Source organism: Leucoraja erinacea, chromosome 2 (assembly GCF_028641065.1).
Source record: "Leucoraja erinacea ecotype New England chromosome 2, Leri_hhj_1, whole genome shotgun sequence".
Lineage (NCBI taxonomy): Eukaryota > Metazoa > Chordata > Chondrichthyes > Rajiformes > Rajidae > Leucoraja > Leucoraja erinaceus.
In genome coordinates this window covers 4,723,798-4,743,476 of record NC_073378.1, presented here as the reverse complement: position 1 = coordinate 4,743,476, position 19,679 = coordinate 4,723,798, and the positions used below count along the sequence as shown (strand labels likewise).

Genomic DNA, 19,679 nt, shown 5'->3' with positions numbered 1-19,679 from the left:
TGTGTAATATGGAGCAATTCATGGCTGTTAAATTTCATTAGGAGAACGCAATGTAAAATAGGGTTTGTAAAGAATGAGTATTTATAATTGACCATTAGTTGTTGCAAAAAAAAATAAAACTGAGCACTGGTCTTGAAACACATTAGTATGCATGGATCTAGATCTTTACTTTGACCAAATAATTAATAATCACATTCTATTTTTTATTTTATGCATTCGTAAAAGTAATAAAATTAGAATAATGAAGGATAGTGTTGGGACCCTGGAAAAGTTTTGATTTTAATCAATTGTATTAAGTGGGTGGATGGAGTAAAATGTCCCAAATAATCCACCCACCTACATAGTTCATTACATCTGCCTGGTCCCTCACTGACCTTATCAGACACCTCACAACCCAGAGAATTGTAGAGAAAACAAGTCATCCCTGACACTGAGAGATTGCATAAGAAGACAATGAGCAATAACAAATTGGCACTGGCATTATGTCCTTTTGTTGTTATTTCTATTGAGATCATTGGAAGGGATGTCTTACCATAGTTATTTTATTTTAACATCAATGTTTATTGAATGGTTTTTATTTTGCTGAGAAAAGTTGAGAGGTGGAAGGGTAAATTGTTGGTTTCAGGCTAGAGACTCATAGTCTTCCTTATTTCATAAGTTCATAAGTGATAGGAGAAGATTTAGGCCATTCAGCCCATCAGGCCTGCTCTGCCATTCAATCATGGCTGATGCATCTTTCCCTCTCAACCCCATATTCCTGTTTTCTCCCCGTGAACCCTGACACCCATACCAAACCAGAATTTATCCATTGGCTTGTCTGTGGCAATCCCTTCTGTGGCAATGAATTGTGTATAAACTCTAACCCTTCTCCCAACTGTCGTGAAACAGCTTATGCATGCAATAGTCTACTTTGCAACACTGCCCACTTCAAGTTTAAGGATTGTAAACTATTAAAATAAATCAAATCACAAGGTAGGATCATATGATATCTGATTTATCATATATAGGAATTGCAGAAATTAACGTAAAAAACGTGATTCTCAAAGATCTGTCCAACTGGAAGTTTACTTGTGCCCGAATCTGGTCTAGATATTTTTGATTAGCAACGTTGCATTGTCATTGTACCAGTCATGTATTAGGATGGTAGAACATGAGCATAATAAAGTCACCAAATTTTAATTGTTTCTCTCTCCCAGCCTGCATTAAATTGGGCCACACTGACATCGTCTTCCTAATTGATGGATCGGGAAGCATAGGCGCGGATGAATTCGTAAAAATGAAAGAGTTTATGATTAACATTGTCAACAAGATGACTACTGGATCGGACCGTGTGCGCATAGGTCTAATACAATTTTTCAAAGATCCTAAAGAAGAGTTTCCTCTTAATGAATATCCATCGGAAGAATTACATGAGCGGATTCGTGAAATGAAACAGTTGGGCGGAGGCACTGAGACTGGCAAAGCCCTGAACTATGCAGCAAATTACTTTGATAAATTGACAGTGAGTCAGACTGGTGCCACCCAGTTTCTCATCGTGGTCACTGATGGAAAGTCACAGGATGGAGTCCTGATACCAGCGAAAAACATCAGAGATAAACAAGTCACAGTGTTAGCTGTGGGTATTCGTGAAGCCAACATTACTCAACTCCTGGAAATTGGAGGAGCTGGTGATAAGATTAACTACATTGAAAATTTTGACCTGCTGAACGGTCTAGTAGAAAAAATATCCTGGAAGATGTGTATTACTCCTGATGAGAAGTTTGGTAAGCTGATTTAAATTATTCTTAGAGAAAGGCAAACATAAAGCTAACTATAAGATTTCCTTAATTAAAGAATTATCAACAAATTCATTGATTTGTGGTCAAAATCCATTCCCAATGACACGCATTCACGATAAAATGGATAGAAAGGGATGGGTAATTGGTAGAGTCTTCAATTCACACCAATTGTTGTTGGAAATTTGTTTGGAGCAATATTCTTGAGTGGAAGATTTGGGAGTGTGGGCAAAATCCCTGCCTTGTATTCTCATCATTCCCTGCTGTCAGAGGGCAAGTGTTTCATGGTGCTGACCAAGTAGTTCAAACCATTGCAAAGAGCCTAGCAAATGTTCATTTTCAAAATGTGGATATTCTTTATGATGTGAAGGTTGAACAACTGTTCCATTACTGTTCTTTCTCCCCTCCAGTCTGCCTGAAAACGGATGCCATGGATATTGTTTTTGTGATTGACGGATCAAGCGACACACAACCAGATGCGTTTGAGCGTATGAAAAGTCTCATGATGACAATGGTGAACATTTCAATTGTCGCCTCCGGCCATGTGCAGTTTGCTGCCATACTGTTCAATGAGAAAGCTGATGTCCAATTCCAACTAAACCAATTCTGGACCAAAATGGAGATCCACAAAGCCATATTCCAAATGCAGCCATTAGGAGGAACCGCAGACATTACACATGCTCTTAATCAGGCAAAACAGGTCTTAGCCACAGACAAAGGGGGCCGGAAAGCACAAGGTACCTCACAGTTCGTTATAGTGATGACTAATGTAGAAGCGAGAGATTTAATCCAACAACAATTGATGGATGACTTTAGAAAGAGTGAAATTACTGTTATCACCGTGAGAACGCCCAGAAGCAACGAAGCATTCCTGAGAATAGAAGGTGCCAATGAACCCGACTTGAGCTTTCAACGTTCTGATGCCATGAGGCAAATAATGAACAGCATTCTGCAGCAGATTTGTGAAAAAACAAAGCCAGGTAAAGGGATATTTGTGTCTCTGGGTTGAACCAAAACTAACAGTATGAGTTATTTAATACATCGTTATTGACCTGAGAAAACATTGCATTTTATATTGAGTTTGGTGCAATGGGGCTGGAGAGGTGAGGGTTAGAAATTGGGTGGTAATGCTAGCCAAACATAATCTTGGTTAACGCCTTAGCCAACACTGAGTTGGAGGTGATCATGAAAAACTTAAGGGCCTGTCTCTCCTGTCGATTTTTTCGGCGACTGCCGGAGTCATATCAGGCTCGCCAGAAGATTTTGAACATTTCAAAACCCAGCGGCGACAATAAAAATGTTGCGTCACTTGGAAAAACACCGCGCGTCAATACGTTATCACGCCGTGTCACGGGCCGTTAAGGGCCTGTCCCACTTACACATTTTTTTTGGAGACTACCAGCAACGGTCATAGGTCGCCGAAAATTTTCAACATGTTGAAAATTCAGCGGCGATCAGAAAGATGCTATGACTAGGAGCGACATCCTGGCAACATGTTGCGGGGTGAAGCCTGTATGGTCGTGAGTAGTCGCCCAAAGAGTTGTACCTTGTTCGAATCGCTGCTGGATTTGCAACATGTTGAACATTTTTGGCGACCTGTAACGACCTATGATGAGTGCCGGCAGTCGCAGGGACAGGCCATTGAGTGGTCCTTGATTGCATGGGCTTCTTGCAGGCTTGGGCAGAGCAATAGCCTTGCCAAGCTGTGTTGCAGTCCAAGGTGGAAATTGAGAAAGGAACGCAACTGGATGCTGGAAATTTAAGATAAAAGATTGGAAGGCTGACATTGTTGAGTTCAATATTGAACACTGCAATGTAGCAGAAAAAAATGAGGTTTTGTTCCTCAATCTTATATTGAATTTCACAGGAACAGCACAGGGGGCAAGGACAGAAAGGCCCGATTGGGAGGAGGATTGAGATTCAAATTGGCAGGAAACTGAAAGTTCAGTGTTCTTGTAGTCCAAGTAAAAGGTTCAGCAAGTTATAGAAACATAGTAAATAGGTGCATGAGTAGGCCATTCGGCCCTTCGAGCCTGCACCGCCATTCAATATGATCATGGCTGATCATCCAACTCAGTATCCAGTATCTGCCGTCTCTCCATACCCCCTGATCCCTTTAGCCACAAGGGCCACATCTAACTCCCTCTTAAATATAGCCAATGAACTGGCCTCAACTACTTTCTGTGGCAGAGTATTCCAGAGATTCACCACTCTCTGTGTGAAAAATATTTTCCTCATCTCGGTCCTAAAAGATTTCCCCCTTATCCTTAAACTGTGAACCCTTGTTCTGGACTTCCCCAACATCAGGAACAATCTTCCTGCATCTAGCCTGTCCAACCCCTTAAGTTTCTATAAGTTCCCCCCTCAATCTTCTAAATTCTAGCGAGTACAAGCTGGGTCTATCCAGTCTTTCATCATATGAAAGTCCTGACATCCCAGGAATCAGACTGGTGAACCTTCTCTGCACTCCCTCTATGGCAATAATGTATTTCCTCAGATTAGGAGACCAAAACTGTACGCAATACTCCAGGTGTGGTCTCACCAAGACCATGTACAACTGCAGCAGAACCTCCCTGCTCCTATACTCAAATTATTTTGCTATGAATGCTAACATACCATTCGCTTTCTTCACTGCCTGCTGCACCTGAATGCCTACTTTTAATGACTGGTGTACCATGACACCCAGGACTCGTTGCATCTCTCCTTTTCCTAAATGCCCACCATTCAGATAATAGTCTACTTTCCTGTTTTTGCCACCTAAGTGGATAACCTCACATGTATCCACATTATACTGCATCTGCCATGCATTTGCCCACTCACCCAGCCTATCCAAGTCACCTTGCAGCCTCCTGGCATCCACCTCAGAGCTAACACTGCCCCCCAGCTTCGTGTCATCCGCAAACTTGGAGATGTTGCATTCAATTCCCTCGTTCCAAATCATTAATATATATTGTAAATAGCTGGGGTCCCAGCACTGAGCCTTGCGGTACCCCACTAGTCACTGCCTGTCATTGTGAAAAGGACCCGTTTACTCCTACTCTTTGCTTCCTGTCTGCCAGCCAGTTCTCTATCCACATCAATACTGAACCCCCAATACCGTGTGCTTTAAGTTTGCATACTGATCTCTTATGTGGAACCTTGTCGAAAGCCTTCTGAAAGTCCAGATATAACACATCCACTGGTTCTCCCTTATCCACTCTACTAGTTACATCTTCGAAAAACTCTATAAGATTCGTCAGACATTATTTACCTTTCATAAATCCATGCTGACTTTGTCCAATGATTTCACCACTTTCCAAATGTGCTGATATCCCATCTTTAATAACTGATTCTAGCAATTTCCCCTATGCACTTGTTTCTAGCAATTTCCCCTATCTTGTTGTAGCCCTTGCACTTTAAAAAAACTGTGATTTATTTGTAGCTGTAACACTTTACTCCTCATTTTATTTCCTTTCTCTTTTTTTGTACTGCAACATGTACATTTCTGCTATATTGCAGTTGCCATGAGAAGCCATCAACCTGAAGCATTATTTCTATTTCTCTCTTCATAAATGCTGCCTGACCTGCTAATTAACTGGGATGAGGACATTGTCAGAGTAGGAAATGGGAGATAAAGGTTGAAAATTCTGCATTCAGAATGTTTTCTTGATTTCACCATGCATTGTGCATAGCGGGCAGATTGTATTGAAACTGGCTGCAGTGATTGATAGAGACTATTTTCCAAAGGGTGGGAGAAACCATGAAATAGTTTGTGGAACATGTCAGAAACTTGCATGAGGGTTGTACTCGGGGAAGGGTGGAAGTGTATTGCAGTCTGCCATAAATCTAAAAATAGTTTTTATTTTCTTTGATAGATTGTGAACTTCAGGAAGCAGATATTGTTTTTCTCGTAGATGGATCAACGAGTATTTATCATGAAGACTTTAGACTGATGAAATTCTTTCTGAAAAACTTGACTAATGTTTTTCCTGTCGACCCGAATAAATTCCAGTTTGGTCTGGCGCAGTTCAGTACAGGTTACCAAAAGGTCGTTGAATTAAATGATTTTGCAACGAAAATTCCTTTGCTGAGGAAAATTGAAGCAATGGCCCAACTGACGGGAGACACCTATATTGGATTGGCTTTAAAAGAGACGGCTGACTTGTTCACAAAGAAAGCAGGTAGTCGTAAATCATCTGGAGTTCCCCAATACCTGTTAGTGATCACGGATGGGGAGTCAACAGATCGTGTGGTTGACTCAGCTGAACAGATTAGACAAGATAATATAAACATATTTGCTGTTGGCGTAAAGAACGCAAGTAGGCCGCAACTTTTACAAATCTCAGGGTTGAGCGAAAACATATTTTATGTTGAAAATTTTGAAGCTCTGGACACGACTAAAAGAAGGGTCATCCGCAGCGTCTGTACATCAAAAGCAGGTGAGTGAAGGGTTATTTTTCTTCCTTTTAATTTAGTTGGCTAAGATGTATCACAGACTGTATATTAATTGTCAGAACGACTTAAATATCATTTCTTTAGTTTTTCAACACTATGTTGTCTAAATTGAAACCTACAATGTAATTATAGTTGGAAACGAGAAGTTGGGCAGGCTAGGACTTTATTCCTTGGAGTGCAGGAGATGGAGGGGTGATCGTATAGAGATATATAAAATCGTGAGGAGAGTAGGAGCTAGGGTGAATGCACAGAATCTTTTTCCCAGGTTAGGGGAATCAAGAACTAGAGGATGTAGGTTTAAGGTAAGAGTGGAAGGATTTAATCGGAACCTGAAGGGCAACTTTTTCACACAAAGGATGGTGGAGCTGCCAGAGGAAGTTGTTGAGGCAGGTACAATTACAACATCTAGACGTGGGCAAGTAGATGGATAGAAAAGGTTTAGAGCGATATTGTAGCAATGTCACAAAATTTTGAGAGTTTAAAAATCAAGTCTGCAATTTATCCCATCAGATAAAGCATAAAAAGAAGTTTAATTTGACACCTAATTAACTTTCATTTCTTCGGTATTAAAAAAGTTATGGCCATTTTCATACTCAGAAATTAGCATCTTGTTCCCTATTGCTTTTCCATTGACTTAACACAAAAGCTGTGATCGAGGACAGTCAAAAGCCCATAACTTTCTTAAAAATTAAGAGAACTGAATGAAATTTTCAGTTATTATAGATTGAAGCATTGTGAAAAATATAAAACATCTTAGTTGGATGACGTGAAATTAAAGCATATAATTAGTAAATTACCTAATTGTAGCTAATTACAAAATTGACTGTTGTGACGGAAATAGTAATAAACACCCAGACTGCCTTCGAAATTCAAAAATGTGATATTCTCAAGATCAGAACTTTAATATTATTGTATAATATGCTGTAAGTCCATAACAGATAGGTAAATAAATTACAATTTCTAGCAATAGACCAAGTGGAGATGATCAGTTGCTAGCTGGTACATTGGCATATCATATTCAAAAGCATCATCATACTCTGTACACCTTGTTTTTCTTCAACTTTTCGATTTTGGCATTGCAAACTACAGGTTTTCAGGCCTTCAAACCACACATGACATGCCTTTCTGCCCACTATTTTCCCATTAAGAATGTCCTGTAGATTCCATTTCTTAAGAAAAGGATAATTTTTTTAAATAGCCTAAGTATCCAAATAACAAACTAATTCCATTCACACAGGAATTCACAATATAACATGATTTTTAAATCTCACTGTCATGAATTTATATGCCAGATGGAAAGAATTTAATGTTTAATTCCCATAAATTAATCCAGAAACATCCACTCAAAATGTAATCAAAATTATTGTTTGCATAATACATGTGACTCAAACTGTTGTGAATATTTAGTTTAAAAATAATAATCATGGAGCGAGAATAACACAAAATATAGACAATTTGGATGGTTTATGACATGATTGTCCAAAAAAAAGAGGATTTAAATCATTTTGCTTCTGGAACGCGATCAATTGGAACGTTGCATTTGTGGTGAATTTGAACCCAATATCGGCAGGAAAAACACTGCCGGTTCGTATCGGGCCCAAATAACATTTCGCAATGTAAAATTAGATTAAAGCCATCCCAAGAAATAAGATTATATGTAAAATGAATGATTTACCCTTTGTTTTGTTCCGTTCTTGCGATCCGTCACCTTGTAGGCATTGAGGGCATTTTTAAAATTTATAGTTGCTTTTTACTTTAATCCAAATATTAAATTGTCCAGCGAATTAAAAAAAAAAGAATAATACTGCGAACGGAAGTCCGATCGATATTTCATCAGCAGCTAGCAGCCCGAGGAAGTCCGCCTCCGACAGGCAGTACAAAATGGCATTTTAATCCCGGCCCCTCCCCAAAGAAGGCAAAGTCGAGCACACGGCCGGTGCAGAACTGCGGTGGCGGCGGCGCTGAAGGTAAGTATTGTAATTGGCCAAAAGTGGAGAAATTGGCTTATTTGGGGCATCTTGCTCAGCATGGACACGTTGGGCTGAAGGGCCTGTTCTATGCTGTATAATAAATACCCAGCAACTTCCAGAAGTGATGAATAAATAGGTATTTGAAACAGTGAATAACTTACACAGAAAGAGCAGGAACGACAAGCCCGTCAAAGACATTATGAAGTCTTGGTTCTGCCTCTCAACCTTTAATGGATATTTCATCCACGAGGCTTCATATTAATTTGTGTCAGTCTAAAGAGTCTAATAACATAGTTGGGTGTCTGATTTCCCTGCTTTTTCAAAATGATTGAGAGATGTATATATTTTCAAGTAAAATCTGGAGTAAAAGAAAACAATATTGCAAATAAATTGCTTAAACATCTGAACATAGACCTAGGAGGAGCCATCTTGGGGGAAGGGCTGCTAACCAGCAGCCGTCCGTTTAATTCTTTTTTTTTTCAGTTTTTAGTTAGTTTTGTTCGTCGATTTTTCGGAGAAATTGACTTCTTATTGTGGGGGGAAGGAGGTAACCTTACTTCTAGGTCCCCACCTGGTCGGTGAGGCAGCTTTTTCTCTGGGCTGCCCGTCGACCCGTCCTCATGGCCTACCAGCGGGCTTGGAGCGACGTTTCCTGGCGGGGACCGCCCAGCACCTCGGCTTCGGTGGCGGCGCAGCGCTGGAGCGCCATCGCGGAGCGGAGCGGGCGATGCCTTGCCTGGGTCGCCGCGCTGGATCGACGCGCTGGAGCTCCGGTGAGCTGGACCGCTGAGCGCAACACCTCCGGGCTGCGGGTCTACGGAGCGGAGCGGGCGGTGCCGACATTAACATCGGGAGCCTGGGAGCTCCAACTCGGTGCGTCCTTGTCGGCTTCGGAAGCCAACAATCCCTTGCTAGGAAGTGGCTGTTCCAGGTGGCCCAGCCGCTGTGAGGACTGTCCTGACGCCGGGGCAAGACCATCCGACCAGAATGGCCAGGAACATCGGGCCTCCGTTGAGGCAACAGCGGTGGCCTTAATAGGCCTGACTTTTGGGAGAACTGGGGTTGGGGACTGGACTTTTGTGCCTTCCCCCGCAGGGGTAACCACTGTGGGGGGATGATTTTTCTGAATCATCATATTGAATGGCGGTGCAGGCTCGAAGGGCCGAATGGCCTACTCCTGAACCTAATTTCTATGTTTCTATGTTTCTAGGTTTATTATTTATTTTTGTCTGACTAAATGTTTTTTTTCTCTTCTGTTTAATCTTTGTAAGGTGACCTTGAGATTTGAAAGGTGCCCGAAATTAAAAATTAAAATTTATTATTATTATTATTATTATTATTATTATTATTATTATTATTATTATTATTATTATTAAATGCTCAAATCATAATATACTCTTTTGATATTAGACACATTTGAAACTTTTGCAAGAGTAAAAACCATGCCGACTGTGCTGGTACATGTGTGTGAGCAGCTTCTTCTTTCTTCCAGATTGCATCATTGATATTGCCATTGGAATAGATGTCAGTAGTCTGAAACAACTGCAGACGACACCTAGCAGTCAGCTGAAAATGCAGATGCATCTGAATAGCATCATTGACAGAATGTTGGATCTTCACAACATCAGCTGCAAGGGAGGTCACAGTCTCAACATGAGGGTTGACTTTCACAAGTCCAACATGGAAATAACCGACTTTACAAGCATTGATTCCAGAAGAGAATTATCATTGCAGGGAGCTCATTTGAATGCTGATTATCTGCTGTCATTTTTAAACAAATTTAAGACTTACTCGAAAAAGCATTGGAAGGTAACATTTGTTAAGTCTGGAGATATATGTGCCATCATTTATGAGGATTACTCTTTTAAAAAAAGTTGTTCAGAATCCATAGTCTTACAGCGTGGAAACAAACCCTTCAGCCCAACTTGCCCACACCAGCCAACATGTCCCGTCTATACTAGTCCCGTCTACCTGCGTTTGGCCCATATCTCTCTAAACCTGTCCTATCGATATACCTGTCTAAACGTTTCTTAAACGTTGCGAAGAGTACCTGCCTCAACTACTTCCTCTGGCATCTTGCACCATACACCTACCAACCTTTACCTGAAAAAATTGCCCCCCAAATTCTTATTAAATCTTTCTCCCCTCACTTTAAACCTATGTCCTCTGGTTCTTGATTCCCCTACACTGGGCAAGAGATTCTGTGTGTCTACCTGATCTATTCCTCTCATGATTTAATACACCTCTATAAGATCACCCCTCATCCTCTTGTGCAGCAAGGAATAGAGTCCCAGCCTCCTCAACCTCCCCCTGTAGCTCAGTCCCTCAAGTCCTGGCAAGATCCTCATAAATCTTCTCGGCAATCTTTCCAGCATGACAACATCTTTCTTCTAACATGGTGCCCACAACTGAACCCAATCCTCTCAATGTTGTCTCACCAATGCCTTATAAACTGGAACATGACCTCCCAACTTCGATACTGCTCAGACTGATGAATGTCAATGTGCCAAAAGCCTTTTTGACCACCCTATCTACCTGTGATGCCACCTTCAATGAACTATGCTCCTGTACTCCGAGATGCCTCTGCTCTACAACACTCTCAGAGGCCTACCATTCACTGTGTGGGTTCTGCCCATTTAATGCTCCCAAAATGCAACATCTCACATTTCTCTGCATTAAATTCCATCAACCATTCCTCAGCCCACCTGCCTAACCGATCAAGATCCCGCTGCAATTTTTGACAAACATCTTCACTATCTACAATACCACCCACTTTAGTGTCATCTGCAATCTTGCTAACCATGCCATGCACGGTCTTATCCAAATCATTTACATTGATGACAAACAGCAATGGGCCTGGCGCCAAACCCTGAGGCACAGATCTAGTCAAAGGCCTCAGTCCAAAAAGCAGCCGTCCACCTTCACCTCCTGCTTCCTTCGATGAAACCAATTTCCTATCCATTCAGCTATTGTTTTTTGAATCCCATGGGATCTAACCTTCCAGAGCAGCCTACCATGCAGAACCTTGTCTAATGCCTCGTCAAACTAAAATCCATATATACAACGTCAACAGCTCTGGCTTCGTCGATCTTTTTGGTCACATCAACAAAAACTCAATCAGGTTTGTGAGACATGGCCTCCCATGTACAAAACCTTGTTGACTATCCCTAATCAACCCTTGTCCATCTAAGTGCACGGATATTCCATCCCTCAGAATACTCTCCAGTAACTTTCCGATCACAGATGTTAAGCTCATTGGCCTATAGTTCCCAGCCTTTCCCCAATAGGCCTTCTTGAATAGAGGCACAATACTTGCCTCCCCCCAGTCTTCTGGCACCTTGCCTGTATTTAATGATGACCCATAAATCTCAGAAGAGCTTCCCATAGTGTCCTCGGATATATCTGATCAAGCCCGGGTGATTTACCTATCTTCATACACATCAGGACCTTCAGCATTTCCGTGAATGTAATACTGATTGCTCTCAGGACACTTCCAGTGACTACCCCTAGATCCCCCATCCTCTAGTCTTTCTCCATGGTAAAAACAGGGGAGAAATATTCATTGAGGACCTTGCCCATTTCATGTGGCTCCACACAGAGTTGACTGCTTTGATTCCTGAGGGGTCCCACTCCTTTTTTTCATTTAAGTGTTTATAGAATTGCTTGGGATTACCCTTAATGCTATCTGCCAGAGCTGTCTCCTGTCCCCTTTTTACCATTCAGAATTCCTTTTTTAGCTTACTCCTTAGTTGCGTATAGCCGTCCCATTCTCCTTCTTACTCTTGATCAAAGCCTCAATGTCCCTCCTCATCCAGGCTTCCTTACACTGGCCTGCTTTGCCCTTCACTCTAATAGGAATGTGCTTGTCCTTATCGCTTGTCAGCACACATTTGAAAACATCCCACTTTCTTGTTGATCCTTTTCCATCAAAATACCTACTCCAATCTACTTTAGTGTTTTCCTGTTTCATACCATCAAAATTGGCCCTGCCCCAATTTAGCATTTTATCTCGTGGGCCTGCTCTGTCCTTATCCATAATTATCTTACCAACCACCAAAGTCAGGCTAACCAGCCTATAGTTTACACTCTTCTGCTTTGGTCCCTTCTTGTACAGCATGGTGATATTTGCATTTTTCCAATCTTTAGGAAACCACTCCTAACTCTAGTGATTCTTGAAATATCACAACTAATACCTCCACAATCTCTGAGGCCACCTCCTTCACCCAGGGTTGCAGTCCATCCGATCCAGGTGATTTATCCACCATCAGACCTTTCAGTCTTCCTAGCATCTTCTCCTTAATGGCTAGGGGCCACAGTTTTAGAATAAGGGGTAAGCCATTTAGAACGGAGACCAGGAAACACTTTTTCTCACAGAGAGTGGCGAGTCTGCGGAATTCCCGGCCTCAGAGGGCGGTGGAGGCAGGTTCTCTGGATACTTTCAAGAGAGAGCTAGATAGGGCTCTTAAAAAAAGCTGAAAGTCCTACTCCTGCATCTATTGTCTATTGTCTATTAATAATCACCATTCCACCCACTTCCACCCCCTGACTCTGCTGGTGTCTTCCACTGTGAAGGCTGATGCAAAAAAGTTATTCAATTCCTCTGCCATTTCTTGATTTCCCACTATCACGTCTCCTGCAACATTCTCCAGTGGCCCAAGGTCCACTTGCCTCTTTTACACTCTTTATATATCTGTAGAATATTGCTATCTTCCTTTATATTATTGCCAAGCTTACATTCGTACTTCATCTTTTCTCTCCGCATTGTCCTTTGAGTTACCTTTTGTTGATCTTTAAAAACTTCCAAGTCCTCTGACTTCCCACTAATCTTTGCAATGTTATATGCCCTCTCTTTTGAATTTATGTTGTCCTTGACTGCCATAGTCATCTCCCCCCCCCCCCCCCCCCCCCCCCCCCCCCCCCCCCCCCCCCCCCCCCCCCCTGGAATCTTCCTCTCTGGAATGAAATGATCCTGCACCTTGTGAAAGACAATCAATCTTTGATCAAAATCATTATTTTTTGCACAATACATCTGACTAAAACTGTACTCTGTATATTTAGTGTGAAAATATTGATCATGGATAACACAAAATATAGATGATTTTGATGCTCTTTTGACATGACTGTCCAAAAAAAAAAATGAATTGAATTATCTTGAGAGTGGGTGTTTCTGGAATGTGATCAATTGGAATGTTGCCGTTGCCGTAAATTCAAGTCCATATCTGTAGGCAAGACATGGCCGATTGGTATGTGGGCTGAAATAACATTTTTCGCATCATAAAATTAAACTAAAGGCACACCATAAAGCAAAATAATACGTTAAATAAACGACATACCTTTTGTTTTTTCCTGTTATTGCGACCCATGATGTTGAAGGCGTTTTTAGTCACGAGATGGCCTGTTTCCATGCTGTAATTGTTATATGTTAATTCACTTCATATATTTTGGTGTGGGTAAAAAAAATATTGGAATTGGGCAGTGTAGGCCCCAAAGAATAAATTAATTGTCTATCTGCTCATTGCTAATTCGATATAAAACCAGTCCAGTACTTCACAACACTAGTTACTGCCCAGACAGTTAACTCGAATTCCTCAATATTGTTTCAAAAACTGCTATATTGGTAAAATTTGCTTTATTCAAATATAGCTGGAATCTCTTCTATCTATATGTCTCAGCAACTCTCCCTATCTACACATCATTTTGATCTCTACCATCTGAAATCTCCACAATATAATCTGCAATCCATTGTGTCCCAATGATACACATGGATGCATTTGTATATGATCTTTCTTATCTGTGATTTCCTTTATCTGTGCCTCTTTTTCTCTCCCCCCCCCCCTTTACCTATAGTAAGTATATCCCCCTACTCTAGGTAAAAGATATTGTAATTGGGCAGTTTTGGCTCAAAATAATACATTCATTATCTATCTGGTAATTTCTGTAAAATAGTGCATTTACCCCATCCATTCCTCTCATGATCTTATACTGTACATCTCGAAATATTTATACCTACATATTTGACTCCTGCCAGACCCAAGAAGGTACAGGAGCCTGAAAACTATGATGTTCAAGCTCAGGAACAGCTTCTTCCCTGTAGCCATCAGGCTACTAAATGCTCCAACCTCCAAATAAACGCCCAACTAAGATTTAGGAGCATTGTTTTTGTCTTTATTTATTTTATATCCTATTCAGGATAAAAGACAATAGCACACTCTTGACTCTTATCTCCCTTGACTCATGATGATCACCTCTCATCTACCTGCGCTCCACGGATTAAAGTCATAGACTGCTCAATCTCTCCATAGCTCAGGCTCTCAAGTCCTGGCAACAGACTCATAAATCCTCTTTGTTATCCTTTCCAGCTTAACAACATCTTTCCTGCAACTGGGTGACCAAAACTGAACAAAATAATCTAAATGTGGCCTCATCAATGTCTTCTATAACATGACCTTACAACTTCTATACTCAATGTTCTGACTGATGAAGGCCAATGTGCCGAAAGCCTTCTTGACCACCCTATCTGCCCGTCCCGTAACTTTCAAGGAACTACAGTATGTACATGCACTCCTAAATACTTCTGCTTTATGCCACTCCCCAGAGCTCTGTCATTCACTGTGTTGGTCCTGCCCTGGTTAGACTTCTCAAAATGCAACACCTCACCCTTCTCCATATTAAACTCCATCAACAATTCCTGAGCATATGTGCCCAACAGATCAAGATCCTGCTGCAATTTTGTACCGCCATCTTCTCTATCTATAATATTTAGTGTCACCTGCAAAATTTATTAATTGAAATAAATGAAAAACGGCAATGGGCCCAGCACCGAATCCTGAGGCACACCACTAGTCGCAGGCCTCCAGTCCAAAAAAACATCCTTCCACCATCACCCGCTGATTCCGTCCATGAAATCAATTTTCTATTCATTCAGCCAGCCTTGGATCCCATGCAATCTAACCTTCCATAGCAGTCTACCATGCTGAACCTTATCAATTGCTTTGCTGAAATCCATGTATACAATGTCTTCAGCTCTGCCCTCATCAACCTTTTTGGTCACATCCTCAATAAACATAATCAATTTTGTGAGACATGATCTCTTATGTACAAAACCGTAGATAGATACAAAATGCTGGAGTAACTCAGTGGATCATCATTGAAGAAAAAGAATAGGAGATGTTTCAAGGCACAATGGTCCAATGTTGCCTATGGAAGAGGTGATAATTAAGGGATACAAACAGGGAAATTAGCAAGACTAGGGTGGGAGAGGGATGGAGAGAGAGTGAATGCAAAGGTCACTTGAAATTAGAGAAATCAATATTCATACCACTGGGTTACAAGCTACCCAAGCGAAATACGAGGTGCTGTTCCTCCAATCTGCGTGTGACTCACTCTGACAGTGGAGGAAGCCCAGGACAGACGGTCAGTATAGGAATGGGAAGAGGAGTTGAATTGTTTGGTAACTTGGTGATGGTATAGGCAAGGTGGACTGTACGTAGGTGTTCCACGAACCAATCGCAGAGTCTGTGTTTGGTCTCGCCGATATATAGGAGGGGTAGGCCATTTAGGACTGAGATGAAGAAAAATAAAATCACCCAGAGTTGTGATTCTGTGGAATTCCCTGCCACAGAAGGCAGTGGAGACCAATTCACTGGATGTTTTCAAGAGAGAGTTAGATTTAGTTCTTGGGGATAAATGAATCAAGGGATATGGGGAAAAAGCAGGGATGGGGTGATCAGCTGGGAATGGCAGTGCTGGCTCAAAGGGCCAAATGGCCTACTCCTGCACCTATTTTTCTATGTTCTATGAGTCCATGCTGACTATCTCTATTCAGTTCCTGTGTGGTTAAATATATGTACTGCATATCTTATTCCTCAGAGTACTCTCTAGTAATTTTCCAAACACAGATGTTGGACTCATTGGCCTGTAGTTCCCAGGCGTTTCCCTTCAGCCCTTCTTAAATCGAGGCACAACATTTGTCGAGGGAATTCCCATCATTTGGACAAATGTTTAGAAAACATAAATTCTTGGCCGGCCATGATTACAAGTTAGGAGGTAATTTGCATGAGAAACTGATGGTGGCTTCACTTCCTGACTTGAAGGATAGCTCTGTTAAACTTTGGTGTACTGTATTGACGATAAATGGTTTTAATTGAAATTCACTGATGTCAACTAACAGAGCAACTTGAATATCTCTGAGCATTGCGAATTGGTTGGTGTGTCACTGTGCACTTGCACTTTGCTCAGATGTCAAGAAGTGGAATTCTTGGTCGGTGCGGACTCGGTGGGTCGAATGGCCTGTTTCTGCATTGTATCTCTAAACTAAAACTAAAACATTTGTCACCCTTCAGTCTTCCGGCACTTCACCCTTATTTAATGATGACTCATAAATCTCAGCCAGTGCACCTGCAGTTTCTGCTTCTCACAGTGTCCTTAGATATGTCTGATCAGGCCCGAAAAAACTGTCTACCTTCATATGCATTAGGACCTTTGGTCTAAAATACGTGTAAGGGGAATTGCAGAGGATAGAATTTGCTCTTAAATGAGGTGAATGGTTGGAGCACCTATTACAATTATTACCTTGAGTTGAGCTGCATATTCTGATTATACTTTTTAAACTCTCTCTTCACAGATAATAGTAATATTTACAGATGGAATAGATGACCATATGGAAAGCCTAAAGGAAGCATCACATACACTCCGACATGATGGTAACTTACGAACAATGCAGTTTTGAAAATATGAGCACTAAATGTGGGCAAAGAGTGGTGGTATTTAACGAAACATTCAGACATTTCCCAATTATTTTGTCTGATTTTGATTGTTCTGTTTATTTTACATATGGAGATCTAATCTGTTCTTAATCATTAGAATATTTTCAGACATTAGGAAGAAGGGGATTCCACTGCAGAAATAGAAACTGAAGAAAATATAAACCATCTGCATTTCTGCTTGAGTCTTGAGTCTATGATAGTACTTTTTCTGGATAGACTACATCCCTTTCATCTATATCCCAATCATCTGCATTTCTGCATCTGCATGTGATTTGCAAAACAAACAGTAAATGTGCCCCTTAGTGCATGTAATGATGTGTCAGACTGCAGGGGATAAGTACATGAAGTGAAGGAAAACGAAAGAGAGAGAGGGGGGTTGCATCAGTGCAATTAGCTGAAACAATGGAAAGTATTACCCATGTAATTTCTGTAAATTACCAAAATGAAAAAGGATAACCTGTGAGCAATATGCAATGCAGTAAGGTGTAAATGTTGCAGAGAAACACTCCGATAAATGACAGAAATCATGAAAGTTAAAAAATATATATAATAGTGGACAATCGTTTTATTTTCGAAACAGGTGTGAATGCATTGATTGTGGTTCCCCTGGAAACAAAAAGTACTGACAACTTTTCTGAACTAGAGTTTGGACGAGGGTTTGGTTACAGAAACAAACTGAGGATCGATATGCCCGATATTGGAAATGCTTTGATGTCAGAAATTGTAAGTTATTTTGTAAGATAGGTTAGCAGAAGTATTGGAAATTAGCTGTACTAAATAATTTGTATTTTGACAAAACTTACTCTGGGTCCATTATGTATATGACATGCATCCGCAGACAAAGATGTGTAGTGATGTTCTGTAAAGTACATGCCATGCATGTTTTGACACCACAAGCCTAATTCAGTTTTGCATCTGAAATTTGCAAATGTCATGGGACACTTGTACCAAAGAAGAACTGAAAGCAGCTTTGGATTTGTTCAAGAACATTCTGTATGGTGGTGAGCCTCCCAGCATCAATGTTTAGTTGTACTCTTGAGTACTCTGCACTCATTTAAGTCTTGACTCTTTACCATCACTCACTAATTTGCTAACAGTTGTCCTGAATTACCACTTTACACTTCTTACCTCATCATCCACCTTTAATCAATCATTTATCGATGCATTAAGAGAGATAATTATGCTTGGTCATTTATTTTGTTCAGTTGGCTCCCATCTAAAGAAAAACAACTGCAATTTGACTACAACCTCTTCACTGCAATACTTATGGAGTTTAATTGTTCCTCGCCTGATACTATTTAAAGCAAAATAGAAAAAAAAATGAACTTAACACAAATGTTAATCTTTCTTAACATTTTATTATGTTTCAGGAAACAGTTGCAGAAAGACAATGCTGTCAAGTGTGTTGCATGTGCCCAGGGCAGCTTGGAGCAAGAGGACTTCAAGGAGAAAGAGGACCTTATGTAAGACAAATTTTAGATTTTCACTGAATGACACATGATTTCTAAATTGGCTTTGTTGCCCGATGATTATGTTGTTGGACCAGAATTCTGGAGCTGAAATCTCATTATTTGAAAGTAGGTTTTATGGAGAAGTACATAAATATTAATACAAAATAACCATGACTGTTCAAAGTTTTGCCATTTCTTTAATACGTTTGTAAGAAGGGAACTTGGTGGCAGCTTAGGTCTATATGTGACTCCAGACCCATAACAATGTAATTGTTCAATGACAATGGGAATAAACAATAAATGCTGTCATAGTCAATGAATAGATGTTCAAAGCAAATGGCACGAAGAGATACCTTCATTAAAAGGCATGGTTTACACTTTTATGTTCCAATATTTGGAGCACAAATTAGGGAAATAAATATTTGCAGTGAATTTCTGCAGTTGTATGTTTTGTGAATTTGTATAAGTTATGTATTAAAACAAGTTGAGCAGTAATGTCCGTTATTTTTTCTGCTGTACCCCATTCAGAATCAGAAATAATTTATTTGAAAGTTTCAATATACATCTGGCAGGAATGTTAATACAATGAATAACTTGAAGACTGTACTTGCCAAGTCTTGAATACTTGAAAGAAGGGAAAGTGGCAGCTTAAGAATGTTTCAGACCCATACAATGTAATTTTTTGTTGACAATGGGTAAAAAATAAATGCTGTTAGTCAATTAGGTTCAAAGCAAATGGCACGAAGAGATATACCTTCATTAAAAGGCATGGTTTACACTTTTATGTTCCAATATTTGGAGCACAAATTAGGGAAATAAATATTTGCAGTGAATTTCTGCAGTTGTATGTTTTGTGAATTTGTATAAGTTATGTATTAAAACAAGTTGAGCAGTAATGTCCGTTATTTTTCTGCTGTAACCCATCAGAATCAGATAATTTAAATTAACTTTCAATTATACATCTGGCAGGAATGTTTTGATGAATACTTGAAGACTGTACTGAATCTCTGGAACTCTCTGCCAGAGTGGGAAGTGGGAAGAATTTTCAGCTGTTACCTTTTGTTGCCTTTTGTGAAAATCTGAGCTTTCTCTTTGGGTCTGCTGGGAATTTACACTTACCATAGTTCTGCTGATAAAATGACAATAGACACATTGTAAAAAGACAAATCTTCTGGATAACTCAGCGGGTCAGGTAGCATCTCTGGAAAACATGGATCGATGCCATTGAAGGATTGAATGAAAGATACAACATGGATTAGCCTTTGTCCACCCATCTGCCAATCA

General features: G+C 40.4%; 1 protein-coding gene across 2 annotated transcripts in view; it reads left to right on the top strand.

Moving 5' to 3' along the window:
- Positions 1–2,175: 2,175 nt before the first annotated feature.
- Positions 2,176–19,679, top strand: part of LOC129706630 (collagen alpha-6(VI) chain-like) — a 46,476-nt gene continuing 28,972 nt past the window's right edge. For both annotated transcript variants that reach the window (XR_008725083.1, XM_055651002.1), the window contains exons 1-6: positions 2,176–2,755; positions 5,630–6,193; positions 9,672–9,988; positions 16,803–16,881; positions 17,525–17,667; positions 18,315–18,407. Coding sequence is in view for 1 of the 2 variants with exons in the window: in XM_055651002.1 (XP_055506977.1) it covers positions 2,206–2,755; positions 5,630–6,193; positions 9,672–9,988; positions 16,803–16,881; positions 17,525–17,667; positions 18,315–18,407 (1,746 nt within the window). In the remaining variant the exon portion in view is untranslated. The remainder of the gene's footprint in view (positions 2,756–5,629; positions 6,194–9,671; positions 9,989–16,802; positions 16,882–17,524; positions 17,668–18,314; positions 18,408–19,679) is intronic.